The 13,826-nt window shown below is 42.7% G+C and overlaps 1 protein-coding gene across 1 annotated transcript in view; it reads right to left on the bottom strand.

Moving 5' to 3' along the window:
* The window catches only part of DHX15 (DEAH-box helicase 15), a 50,981-nt gene that overhangs the window by 18,236 nt on the left and 18,919 nt on the right, over positions 1–13,826 (bottom strand). Inside the window, exons 4-5 of the mRNA XM_075544477.1 lie at positions 4,760–4,919; positions 3,804–4,022 (exon numbers count right to left, since the gene is read on the bottom strand). Coding sequence (XP_075400592.1) covers positions 3,804–4,022; positions 4,760–4,919 — 379 coding nt within the window. The remainder of the gene's footprint in view (positions 1–3,803; positions 4,023–4,759; positions 4,920–13,826) is intronic.

Raw genomic sequence — 13,826 nt, 5'->3', positions numbered from 1 at the left:
TAAGCATGTAAGACAGGAAACACAAGGAATGCCGCAAGCTTGGGAACATTGAAGAAAACCCTCTGCCAGCGCTTCTCAACCTGTGGGTCGGGACCGCTCACAGGGGTCGCCCAAGACCATCAGAAAACACATTTCACTATCATTAAATATTGTTTTGTGATTGCTATGCTCTATGTTTAAGTAGGTTCAATTTGTCACAATGAAAATACACCCTGCATATCAGATATTTACACAATTCATCACAGTAGCAAAATGACAGTTACAAAATAGCAACAAAAATAATGTGATGGCTGGGGGGCACCAGACAGGAGGACTGTGTTACAGGGTTGTGGCATTAACAAGGTTAAGAACCACTGCTCTATGTCTTTCACTTATGTTTAGTAAATGTGCACCACCCCACCCCCATCCCCCAAAAGAGCAAGCTTCAAAACTCAGATATAAAAACCCTATCCCTGAAGGTTACAAAGTTTCCATAGACTCCACCAGTGTCATTTCAGATTGCTACACAGATATATCCACGTCAGAACGCCAAGAAAGAGAGGCAAGTAATGTTCCACACAGATAAGACCCACTTTCCATCTGCTCCGTCATTAGCAGACAATTATGGGCTTGCTCCAAAGGTTTGTTTTATAAACGAAGACTTTTTAACTTCAAAATTATCAGTAGACATTAGAAAAATTAATTTGGACACAAATTTAAGAAGGATGAATTCACTGCCTGCTGAAAAAAAATGAACAAACCAACCCATTCTACAGGATCTTCAAAGGAACCACTTACATACAATGGAAGGTCCACTTGCTGTCATTCCCAACTAATTCCCCAGACAGGCTCCTCCAAGGACTTTACTAGTCAACACTTGATTGTAAGGATAGGTCCAGATACTTTGCAGAATAGAAAACCACCTAAAAGGCATTCTAGAATTCAAAGGTTCCCCATCTTTCCCTCATGCAAACTGGCCTCTCTTACTCCCTAATTAGCGACGAGCACTGTGGTTCAAACCACAGGGTCAAAGTGGTAAAAAGGTCTCAAACAAGCAGTTTTAAAATTTCATGAGTTGACTCAATTTCATGAAGCCATCCCAATATATGTTAGAAGTGGTGATTTTCCCCAGAATTCCCTAACCAAATGTATTATCACAAAGGTCCCAGAAACGGGGATCCATTTGTTATAGTTAACCTATTTTTCAATCAGTTGTACCCAACCCTGAAATTTATAGAAAACATATTAGTTCCTCTGCTATCTTTCCCCCTTTAAATTCTAGAAGGTTAACAACCACCGCCACCACCGTTGCCACGACTGCTGCCGCCGCCGCCACCACCACCACCACCAAAGCCCATCTGAAAATGTCGTGGGAGCCCCGAGGTCACTGCTCCAGTCAGCAGCACTCTATTTCCTGATGAGCGCACTCCTGCTGCTGCACCACATTCCCTGTGGCCTGCAGGCCCACCTAGGAGCACAGCTCCATCTTCAAGGTGAGCCAAGATTCTTCACTCTCCAGGAAGACTGGTGGGTAGGGGTGGGTGGGTGTTGGCAGTAGGGGCTCAGCCTCCTTCCAGCATCACAGTTTAACTATTGTGTGCAGGTTTAAAGAGACATTTGGTACTTTGACATGAAATATAAAGGAAGTCTTTCATTCAAATGCACAGAAAGGGAGAATTTTACATGGAGAGAAACTGCATTTACCTGGAAAAAGAACATTGCAACACACCTTACCACTTTTCCCCAGGAGCAAGCATGGCTCACCTCTACAAACGACTTTCCGCCAAAGGGTACGAGGCCTGATTGGTTGACACAATCGGGGCATCAAATGCTAGTGATCCTCAGTGAGTCGCAAGAAAACCAAAGGCACCAATCCACAGCCAGGGTTCACCCCAACTCAGTGACCACAGATAACTGACAGATCTTTTGGGGAAGCACATAGCCCGGTCTTCCTCCCTTGAAGCTGCTGGTGTGGTGAAACCGCTGCTCGCGTGGTTAGCAGTCCAGCACTTAACCCACAGCGCCACCTTCTAATCACTAGGAATCCCACTAAGTACCTGCAAGTAGAAAGCATCCCATAGCAAAGGCAGAGCAGAACGCCTAGGCTGAGAAACTGCTCTGCAGAAGAAAACCATGGCCAATGGGTACAATCGGTGGAAGAATCCATCCCTGGGTGTTGGATAGCCTAGAACTCACCGGTGTTTATGCAACACGACCCAGACAAGTACCCCTAAGACAGGGATCTTCCAGCAGAAGCGGTCAGCCACCCAGCTGACTTTGCTCTTGGAATGGGGAGGGCAATTTCCAACAGTGCTGTTTGGGGTGTCCTCCTCACCCACACTATAGGCATCCAGGCTACTGATGCACATCTGCCTTTGGAGCAGTGATCCTCAGCAAATATGCAGGAGCCCAGTAAAAATGAGATTCCTGTGCCTCACTACGGGCACTCAGTACTGTTGTAACAAGTCGCCTCTTCCAGGCACCTGATCCACTGGTCCCACCTGAGGAAAATGATGTTCCAGAGAATGGGAAAAGGTGAGGGGCTGTCAAGACATTTTATTGTTAAAAGGACAAAATATTTTAGGTTCTAAAAGCCCATGTATCTTTTCAATTTTCCTTTACCTTTCTTCACAACCATTGAAAAAAGTTAAAGACCATACTTAGTGGGTCATGCAAGAACAAAAATAGGAAGAGGGCAAGCACACATACCTCATCAAGTTAAAATTCCTCTTCACACTAGCTGCATTCGAAATGCTCAAAAGCCCTCATTGTTAGTGGGTATGGAATGGAAAAGAACAGGCACCCAGCATCTCTGGAATCATGTCTTCCTGGGCAGAACTGGTGCCAAGGTCTGCTACTCAACCCATGGGGAGGATCAACAACACTATAGCTGCATGTTGTTAGAAATGTCAAATTTAGGACACACCCAGGCCTAGACGGAGTAGGTCCCCGTTAGCAAGTTTACTACCATATATACTAGAGTATCGGCTGACCCGATTATCATCCAAGGCACCTAATTTCACCACAAAAACTGCATTTAAAAATATGCTGAAATACTCTGCATGTATATGATAACCAAAGAATCTTTCTGGGAAATTCACGATGCCTTCTGGAGCAAATTAGAAATCAAACAAAAAACACAGAATGCCTTTTAGTAAAGCAAAACGTTCTACAATGGGTCCTCTTAATTGTACTTAGCGACTTCAGATTTTTACAGCACATACACCCATACACTGTTGAAAGCATATTCTAAAATGTGGTCCCTGAAAATAAGACTCCCCCCTTGAAATAAGGTAAACAATTTGCTAAGGTGTCTAGGAGACCACATGGCGCACAAACAACTGTGTGTGCTACCCTCATTTCCAAAGAGCTGTGATTCACATTCCACGCAGTTACAAAGGGCCACATACTACACCATCACTCAGGTTTCTCCAAATCTGAGAGCACAACTGCTTAATCTTGAATTTCTAAGAGCTTGACACTCTTAAGAAAATCAACTTAGAACACCAACCCTAGAGGCATGGAAAGGTATTCTCGGAGTACATAGGAAAAGCAAATCCGCTGCCCTGAGTCCATACCAACCCCATCCAGGACAGGTGAGGACTGCTCCTCTGGGGTTCTGAGACTGTACATCTTGGCAGGAGCAGGCAGAAAGTGACGAAAGGACACGTATATATGTATATACACGTATATACGGTCAAGTTGGAAAGAAAGCATAAAAATTGGTTTAAGAAAAACAGGATTCACGTTAAGACATTCTTTAGTGTAAAGGTGTTACCTAAGAACAAGAGTACATCAAGTAACAAAGCAAATGATGACAATACCTCTTGACCAGTTAAGAAAAGCAGAAGATCTCCTTCCTCCTCTTCACACATATGAATTTGGATCACTGTTCGAATGGCGGCTTCCAGATAATCTCGTTCAGGTTCTGGAGTGTAAAAGATCTCAACAGGATGTGTACGTCCAGGGATAGTTAAGAGAGGGCAGTTATCAAAGTAAATCTGGAATTTCCCGGCGTCTAGGGTAGCACTCATGACTATAACCTGAAAGAAAAAGGCCATTTATTGGAAGCTGTCTCTGACAGGTTCTTAGGATATTATAAAGGCAAGGGAAAAGTAATGTTTACTTCTGTAAGAGGAAGCTTCAAAAAGTTTGCACGAAAGTGGAGATAATGATAGAGTTCTCCAAGAATTGAGTCAATCCTAACTCATGGTCTATCTCATGAAACAATGACTTAAAATCAAAGTTCCCAAAATTACACAATGGAGGATAGGCTTGGTAAAACACCCATAAACAGCCAGATTACTACTGGGCTTATTAAAGCAAAAACACAAGACAGAACAAGTAAGCAAAGACCTTTTGAGGAGACTGCTTGTCCTGCGAACAGTTATTGCTACTCGGCAGCATGATGTGCGCCTTTGTGCTGGGACACAGGCACAGACTGGAAGGGGAAGGCCTGGGGCCTTGCAGGCTTATATTGGACAGACAGAGGGAGAGTGAGCAGCAACCAATTGCACCCCAATACTGGGTGAAATGAACTGGGTGGTGGTAGTGGCGTGCGTGTGTGTGTGTGTGTTAAAAATGGCAGATTTGACTTTCAAGTACAGGGCAGAGAAACAGAGAAAACCAACACCACAGGTACTCATTTGGTGGCTCCTGCTTTTAACGGTTGAAAAGCTACTTTGTCAAGGTCTACCATGAGTGGTCATAGCCCTTGGTTGCTACATATACTTGCATAGATACAGCCTGTACACTAAATGGGTAAAATAAATTACTTCACCTTTAAATCTGATCTCTGCCTTACAACTTCCTTCAGAACACCCATCAGAATATCAGTAGCCAAGGTCCTTTCATGAGCCTCGTCAAGAATTATCACTCCATAGCGCTCCAGGAGGGGGTCATTCATAGCTTCCCGAAGGAGCATCCCATCAGTCATGTACCTACAATCACAAAGAACACACTGGTCAGTGTACACAGGCCATTGAAGACTCACCACATCCAACACTCCCTCCACACCAATGTGCTTGTTCTACTGCTCCATAGACAAATGCAAAACTCAGCTTTGAGACAATTTATAAATATATCTATCACATACCAAATCATACATCACCAAATTGTTCATGACTGTAATACAATATACCTATCTACGGGATAATAATGACGACAAGGGGGTCATACAATTATTCAGTCAAAGATACTCATATTAAATAGGTGGATTTAACAAATTTCACAACACAGAAATATTAAGCCCATCAAACAAAAAACAAGATCATTCTAAGTGTCTCGATGATTTCACCAAGTGCACTTTACCACATGCACTCTGAAAACCTACTTACTAACTGCCTATTTGACAGGGTAGCACAGAGGCCCTCAAACTCATTTGGCCAACCACCCCCTCTTCCTCCCCCCCCCCCCAAAAAACCCAAAAAACATTACTGTGCACCTACCCGCTCATTAAACTTTCTTTTTAGAGTCCACAATCATCTAAGACAAGGTTAAGAGTTAGCTGCTTCTGTAGCCCCATCCCCACCAGGACTGTTCCAGTGACCTCCAGTGGCCACAATGCTCACTTGGGGAGTCACTGGGCTAATGAGAGGCTCCTGGTACAAAAGGGCCAACAGAACACCTGAGGCTCTCCTTTAAAGCCGCAGAGCAGGAACTCCACTTCTAAAGGCCCTGGAAACAAGGAAGGGCTCTCTAGAGGCAATGGTACACACATGGAAGGACAAAGTGAATGGAAACAACCCAATCCTTGAACAAAGAGAAGAAAAACAGGGTGAGGGCTGGCTATCAGCTGAGGGTGGCATGCAGAATGGCTGGGTGGGTCAGCTCTCTCAACTCCATTCCACTCTGGCTGCTGCTGTCTCCAGTGCCAGAGGATTCCCTTCAGCTTGGCACCAAGACAGTACCATCTGCCTGCCTGTTCAAAGGTTCAGCTGGGGCAATAAAAAGCTTTATATTTTATTTTAAAATCTTAACTCATCACTTATGAATTCACCATTTGGGCACCATTTTTCAAGAACTAATCTAATTTTTTATAGACAATGTGAAGTTTTTAGCTAATACTATCTTTTGGAGCAGTAAACTCACCAAACTGAGAGGCTACAACAGAAATGAATCCTACTTTATTTCTAAATAACTTTAATCCTAAGTTAATTCTGAAGGTGTCTGGCAAACAAATCCATCTTCATTCCATTTATAAGCCTTGTGCTTTCTTCTTTAACCATATTTAAAAATAAACTCCAAACTATATTTCTGGAATTAAAGACACCATCAGCTGCAAGATGGTTTTATGTAAGACTGTGAAAAAGGGAGGGGGTGGGGAACCACCAAGGCAAATTACACTCTGACTCAGTGTCTTGATGCCAGTCCAGCAGAGCGCATGAATCAGCTCCGCGACCTCCCCCACAGCTAGGGTGTGTCTGGCAATCTCTCTGGCCTTCAGATCTTTTAAAAATCACCTCAGTAATAAAAGAGAATAAAAGTTCCCCTCCACTTGTACTAACTTTTTTGGATCAACAAAGCATTTTATTTGGGGCTTTGCAGGGAGCGGGGTGAGGGGGATTTTAACTAGTCTCTCTCCTACGATGACTTGGTTTTCAGACCTTTCTGAATTCACAGTACATGCCTGTTTGCTCCAACAGGAAATTCTAATGTAATGATTTACTGGGAACCTAATTAGCTATAGTGTTTTTCTTAATTATTTTAGAGCAGAGAACTAAGAGACTTGGTCAAAAAATGCAAGCCTTTTGGCCACACGCCAGACCTACTGTATCAGAAATTCTGAACCGGGGCATTGCGATCTGCACGTGAGCAAGTAAGTGTCTGTGCGGCCCTGTGGCATGCTGAAGTTTGGGAGGCACGAGTCTAACCAACTACAGGTCATCCAGTCTAAATTGATCACGTCAACCAAGAGGAGATTAAACACCCTATGACTGAAGAGTTCCATTTCCAGCTGTCACTATTAAACTGTGCTCTCCAGAATGACTAATGAAGCACACATTCATCCCCACTCCTCAGGTTTCCAACAGTAATCAACCTAGTTTATTTACCAAATCAAGTTCATGTGTTAGAGTGGGCACATGAAGACGGTGCAGTACACCACCACCCACAATCACAGAACGGGCCAACTCTGATGCCACCAGCTGGCATCACCTGTCCCAATTTGAAAAGGCACTTTGAGTGTCTGATTAAAAAACTGACAGAGAAAAGGAGACCAAAATGGTAGGAAATGGTCCCTACAACAAAAGCTAGATTAATTAAAAATGTATTTCTAACTTTAATGAGTACCATAAAATAGCATGCTTATGAGTAATTTAAAAACTTACGAAATGATTGAGTTATCCACAATAATTTAGTGTTATATACTTTACCACTGGGAATTGGGGGTGGAGGGTAAGGCATACAGCTAGTTATAATATAAACTTCCTTAATTATTACCCCAAACCACATACTTTCCCAATTTCTAGACTGAGCAAAGATTAAAATAGAAAAAAGGACATAGGAATTAAATTACTTCAATCAATCTTGGACAAGATTAGCCTGAAGCCCAGATATCATCAAAAAAAAACCTTGTTAATTAAAAAAAAATCAAATTTCTGCACGGCATGAAGTATCATCAAGCCAAGAGACAACAAACTAAGCAAAATTCTCCAACATATATGCAAAGCTCCTACAGATCACTTTAAAAGGCCAATCAACCATAAAAAGACAAGGAATATGAATAGATATCAAATGTCATTCACTCAATCCATCAGCATTTCCCACCTGACCTCTTTGGAACTGGGACGCTATTTAAGAGGACCTTGGCTGCCCCACCATGTAGCAAACCTTCTGGAAAGATCAAGATGGCAGCAACATTTTTGGTTTCCAGAGAAATACAAATGTCTCCCCTAAGCATATCAAAGATGCACTAATCTCATAAAAAAAGAATTGTCAATTAAAACCTTAATAAGATGCCAATTTTCCGTACCAGACTGACAACCATGAAAACGTTTCACAAGGCATATTCACCATTGGTAACGTGACAAAACCGGTTGACTCAACTCACTGTACTTATAGGAATCCCATCTCCCAGGTATACATAACTGGGTGTGCATGCAAACAGAGCAGCACAGGTATTCATGGAGCAAGTGTTCCTCACAGCAAAAATGGCAAATATGAGGGGCCCCCTCTGGTATTGTGTTAAACAGACGAGGGCACACCACCACTGCTACACTGCAGTGACTACGTTGCTCCAGGAACACTCGACCAGCAAGAAAACGAAAAGCAGCAAGGGGACCAGTGTGGGCCCACTATGTTGTACACGTGAAGCATTCTTAAAGAGAACATGAACTGGAGAGGAGGCTTTCTATGTACAGAGATGGAAATTTTTAGCATTCTACAGATATTCTATAAATAGCTCTAAGGAATTCATTAACAGACATTGCTTCCTGGAGGGGAATTCATCTAGTGGCTGAAGGAAATACAAAACTTCATATCATTTTATAATCTTTCATATAGTTTTAATGTCCTATCAAGCATATGTATTACTCAAAAATCTCAGTAAATAACAGAAAATGTTTTGAATGCAAATAAATTACCTTTGAAGAAAAATGCGTGTATCCTCCGACTCTCGATGACATTACTAGGAATGTATCTGTAAGGACATCAAATGCAATGTGCCCAGGGCACCTCAGGGCCTTGAAGCAGGCCCAGACCACCATGTCTGCCTTGAGGCCTGGCCACAACACACTCCAGTCTGAGGCTGACTGATTATAGTACAGACTTTCTCTTGGAATAACTGAATAGGTAGATTCATTAGAATAGTGTTCAAAAGAATTCAAGACTATCCCAAATGGTCCACAGGTGTTTTCTGGTAATGGTTCTGAAAACGATTTATTATAAATGATTGACACCGTTTAACCGGAGTAATTGGATTTACTGCTTTCCCTCTACCTCGGCACTTCTTTACAATACTTACGCTCCGTGACGCACAGGGCCGGCCAGCAGGGAGGACTACCAAAGCACACCGTGCTTAACATACTTGGGGCAAGACACTCAGGTTCATGTTGAGTTCAAGTCTCTGATAGTGGGTAATTTTTCGAGCTATGCTAATCCTCAATTTGTAAAATGAGACTAGTTAAGTGGCAAGTGTTTAATCAAACAATGTATATGAAATGCTTAATATTTCATGTAAGTATTTCATTAGTAAATGAATTATTTGGCCCTTGGTAAATACTTGCTTAATGACAAACCTTACACTGGTCTCTGATGCCAACTGTGGTACTGATATTCCTATTTCCATTCTGTTGCAGTGGGGTCAATGAAATTACACAACAAAAAATGACAGTGTAGACAAAGACAGTTGTGTAGATAAACCTTAAATTGTATGTTTCAGAATAAATTGAAATGTCACGTACACACTAAAAAAATTCCTTCTAAATCTACTTGGGTTGAAACTGAAACCAAAATCAATTGCCTTCAGATGATGAAGGTTTATGGTGAACCTACAAGACAAAGGAGAATGGCTCCCTAGGACTGCTGTTGCAGTAAATCTACAGTATCAGAAAGCCGCCTTTGCCCTGTGGTTGGCCCAAACGGCTAACCTTGCATTTAACAAGCCAAATGTGTAACCCACTCAGTTACCGAGGCTTCTTGCTCCTTAAAAGGACTGCAATCCTGGAAGTTCCAAAGACTAGCATTCTTCTGTACTCCAAAACAATACGAGCATTCTGTGTTTGAAGTTTAAATTCCACCTTAGAAAATTAAACACTCTATGGCACGGTGGAACTCCGAATAAACACAATACACTCAAAGAACATCAATCAACATAGATCCTACAGCCAGATTGATAAATCAATGTATAGGTTTTAAGTTAAAACGTTTAAGGTACATACAAGTTCCTTTTTACCACTGTTTTAGACTAAGCCAGTCAAACCATATACCAATGCCTCTACTACACGCCATGTAGATGAGTAGAGATCTACAATATAACTTATTTGTGCTAAAGCCACATCTAAATACTTTCTGAATGACAACAGTAAGGCTTTAATTTAGAGCAGCGGTTTTCAACCTGTGGATCGCGACCCCTTTTGGGAGTCAAACGACCCTTTCACAGGGGTTGCCGGGTTCATAACAGTAGCAAAATTACAGTTATGAAGTAACAACGAAAACAATTTTATGGGGGGGGTCAACACAGCATGAGAAACTGTATTAAAAGGTTGCAGCATTAGGAAGGTTGAGAACACTGCTCTAGAAGAATGAATTTGGGAAACAGCTTTCATTCATCAGGAATCCCCACCTGAGGATAGGACTGCAGTATAGTGATTTTCTAACTAAAGAGCTTGTATCTCCAGCTGTGGTGTTTCTGAATACCTACCCATCCTTCACAATGCCAACATATGAAGTGCTTCTAGTACCCATTACTCTCTTCCTCATGCCCCCCCCATTATAAACATGCTCACAGTAAATGTGGCTATTTCTTCAATGTTTATCAGTAAAGCCATCACAGATTACTTTCTTCCACCACAAGCAATTTCTTCCAATATCAATTACTTATGTATGCCACGAGCCCCAAACACTCCCTTGATATGAATTATTCTACGTCTATGGTAAGGTGTTTTCAAAAGAAGGCCTTTACTTCTTGTAAGTGCCCATTTCTGAATTCATTTCTAAGATTCAACACTGCTTTTTAAGAAGCACGTTCTTCCTGTATCAAGATGGCTAAGGCTAGATTTTTCAATCAATACAGATCTATAGTTACATAAACAGTTTTCCATGTGAACGAGTCAAGCGTCTCCTTTCTTTATAAGCACCTATAAATACCTCCTCCTCCTCTGAAGTAATTACTCCTGTGACACTCAAACCACTCTTGTTTCACATCGACCTGCCCAACTAAGTCAGGAAGAGCCAGTCATCTTAGCAGTCCTTCATACCTAACATATATTCCAGGGACATTAAATTTGACACATTGTTAGCCACACAATTATGAAATGGGCAAAAAGTAATCTTCCACTCTTCCATAGTAACAGTGGAACCCTTATCTACAGACGGGCGCCTTCGGAGCCTGTGCCAACAGTGGATTATTAATAAGACTGTGCAGAGTGACGGGAGCCCTGGTGGAATAGTGGGGTGTGCTGTGCTGCTAAATGAGAGGGCAGCAGCCGGAAACCACCAGTCACTGTGGGAGGAAGATGCGGCTGTCTATTCTTGAGACTTGTCTGGAGGTTCTAGCAGGGGAGCGCAGCTACTCATATACCCTTGACCCAAGGACGGTTGTCCTTGAGGCCCACATGGAGGGTGAGGGAGGAAGGGGACACCTGCCTAGCCATCAGCCAAATCAACCTTGGCGATTAATGGGGTGACAGATGTCGCAGCCAGATTGCCCTCACATCTGAGACTGTCTATTCTTAAAAAGATTCCGTCTCAGAAACCCACAGGGGCAGTTCTACCCTGTCCTATAGGGTGACTGAGTTAGAATTTACCTAAGGGTGAACCACGTACAGTAACACAGTTATAGTGATTCAGCTGGTGGCCAATTTTGGTCATCGCCGTTTCCAACTCTGCCAGTCAAGAAATTTGGCTACTAAGCAATTTACAAGTTGCCCTGTTTACTCAAAAGATGAAACTCCCCGCAGAGTTTTAACCCGTAATTCCCCCATTCCAATTAGCATTGAGCTCACCCACATTGTACAAAATTGGGGCCACCGTGGTGTTGCTTCCTTGGCTGTGACACTAACTCAGTTTGAAGCCCTCATTTTAATGCCTTCACAATATGAAAGATGACCGGGTTTGGGGCTATGCATCTAAACAGAAGTCAGAGAAGCACATTTGTAAACGGTAGTGCCGGCGATTTCTATGACACATGGCTTCCACTGAATTACAGGCACTATCACTGTGTAAGCGCTGGCACTGTGAAATCAAATAAATCAGTGGAAATCTACTCACAAGGCACCTGGAGTGATTTCTAAAGTCTAGTAGGTACTGCTTTAAATGCCAAGTAATCACATTTATTCTTTTAATAATAATACGGTAGTATCTAATTAACTACAATCTCTGCAGCATGGGGGTGGGTGGGTAGATGGAGTCACATGCTAATAAACTTTAAAAAAGGGAAAAAAACAAATGGTGAGCTGCTGCTCTTCGTTTTCTCACAAACTAATTTGATGAGACGAAATTTAACTAATAATGTATGAATTACCAAGGAGGATTCCCCATAAGCATAACACATTGTCACCTGCAGTCAAACTAAAAAGTACCTTACACTTTGATATCACAAAGAGAAACTCTGAACATCTGCTCACTGGTTGGTCTGAAATCACAAGAAGCAGCTTAGTCAAGTACCTGCTCTTATACAACATGTAACAAAGACATGTCTTCCAATAAAGAGTTACAAATCTTAAAAGAATATCCTCTTCATCCTCCCTGCCTACGAAGTTCTTCTCTCTGCCTCTACATCTGGATTCTGGCTAATCCTGACTTTCCATGCAGACTTTGACTTAAATGTCACTTCGCCCAAGAAGGCAAAGCAGTAACCCCATTGTTCAATCACACCAGCTATCCCTCAGGAGGAAAATGTGGCAGGAGGCTTATGTAAACCTGTCAGCCTCGGGGACTTGGTGTGTCTTTATTATGCTGCCAGGGGAAAGGCTGAGGACGCACACACACAAACCAAAAAGCCAAGCGCACCGCCAGTCAATTTTGACTCACAGCGACTCTACAGGACAGGGTAAACACTGCTCCTCTAGGTTTCTGAGACTGTCAATCATTACGGGAATTTTTAGAAAGCTTAATCTTCCTCCAGCAGAGTGGTGGCTGGTGATTTTGAATGACTGACCTTGAGGTTAACAGCCCAAATGTTAATAACAATAAAGTAGGATGGACTCCAAGATTCTGGTTGTGAGTTGTTTTCCTTTCCTTTAAAGAACGTGAGGGACAGTGGGCTGAAATTGGCCTTTTGTTATCTGTTTTTTTAAAATACCTGAACAATCGAAGTGCCTTTTTCAGAACAGTGAGGGGCAAGCAGAGGGTCCCACGCTCAGCTAACCTCAGTAAGGGAGGGAATATGGAGTCTGTCACATTTGCAATCCAAGCAATGCACCCAGGCTCCCCTGTAACCTGGAAGCAACTCTGGGTCTTGGGGCTCTCTTATGTAGGGACTCCTTTGAGAGAGTGATCTGTCTCTACCACAGCTACAGCTGCTCTTTGGCTGGACTTCTCTCTCGTAGACCTCACTTTATAAGTGAGCAGAGAACAACCAACATCACGGAGTGTGGTCTGCTAATTCCGATGTGGACTGTATAGAGGCCACTGAAAGATGGAGTCCAACTTGTAACCTAGCCCCACAAGGTTCTGAGGGTCTTGCTAGTCTGAAATGCAGAAATGTGTAGGCCCCCAAGTTTGCAGCTAGTACCTTGCTGGCCTGGTTCCAACGGAGATTGAGGGGAGGTAGTGCTACAGAGACCTGTGGGTGACAGGGCAGCATCCTGTGTCTTGCCTCAGAATGTGGATGAAAGGCAGGGTGTGCCCACCTTGCCCCTCTAAGAGGGCACTTCCCCTGGTCAGACGCCTTCCATGAGTAAACTCTCAACTTACTCTTTTCACATGAATCCTGTATTTCTGGGGGCCCTCTTGTATGCTTTGAGAAAAGAGGCCTTGACTTTTTACTACTATAATCTGCACTGTGCTACCCACAGAAGACACACTCAATTATTATTATTTGTGAAAGGAAGAGGCTCAATACTGTAGTATCTAATTAACTACAATCTCTGCAGCATGGGGGTGGGGAGGTAGATGGAGTCACATCAGTGACAAATAACAGTGAAATCATAAACATTTGCTGTAACATAGCTACAGACCCAAACTCC

The sequence above is a fragment of the Tenrec ecaudatus genome, chromosome 3, assembly GCF_050624435.1.
Source record: "Tenrec ecaudatus isolate mTenEca1 chromosome 3, mTenEca1.hap1, whole genome shotgun sequence".
Lineage (NCBI taxonomy): Eukaryota > Metazoa > Chordata > Mammalia > Afrosoricida > Tenrecidae > Tenrec > Tenrec ecaudatus.
The sequence above is the reverse complement of the archived record's forward strand: the minus strand, read 5'-3'. Positions and strand labels throughout refer to the sequence as shown.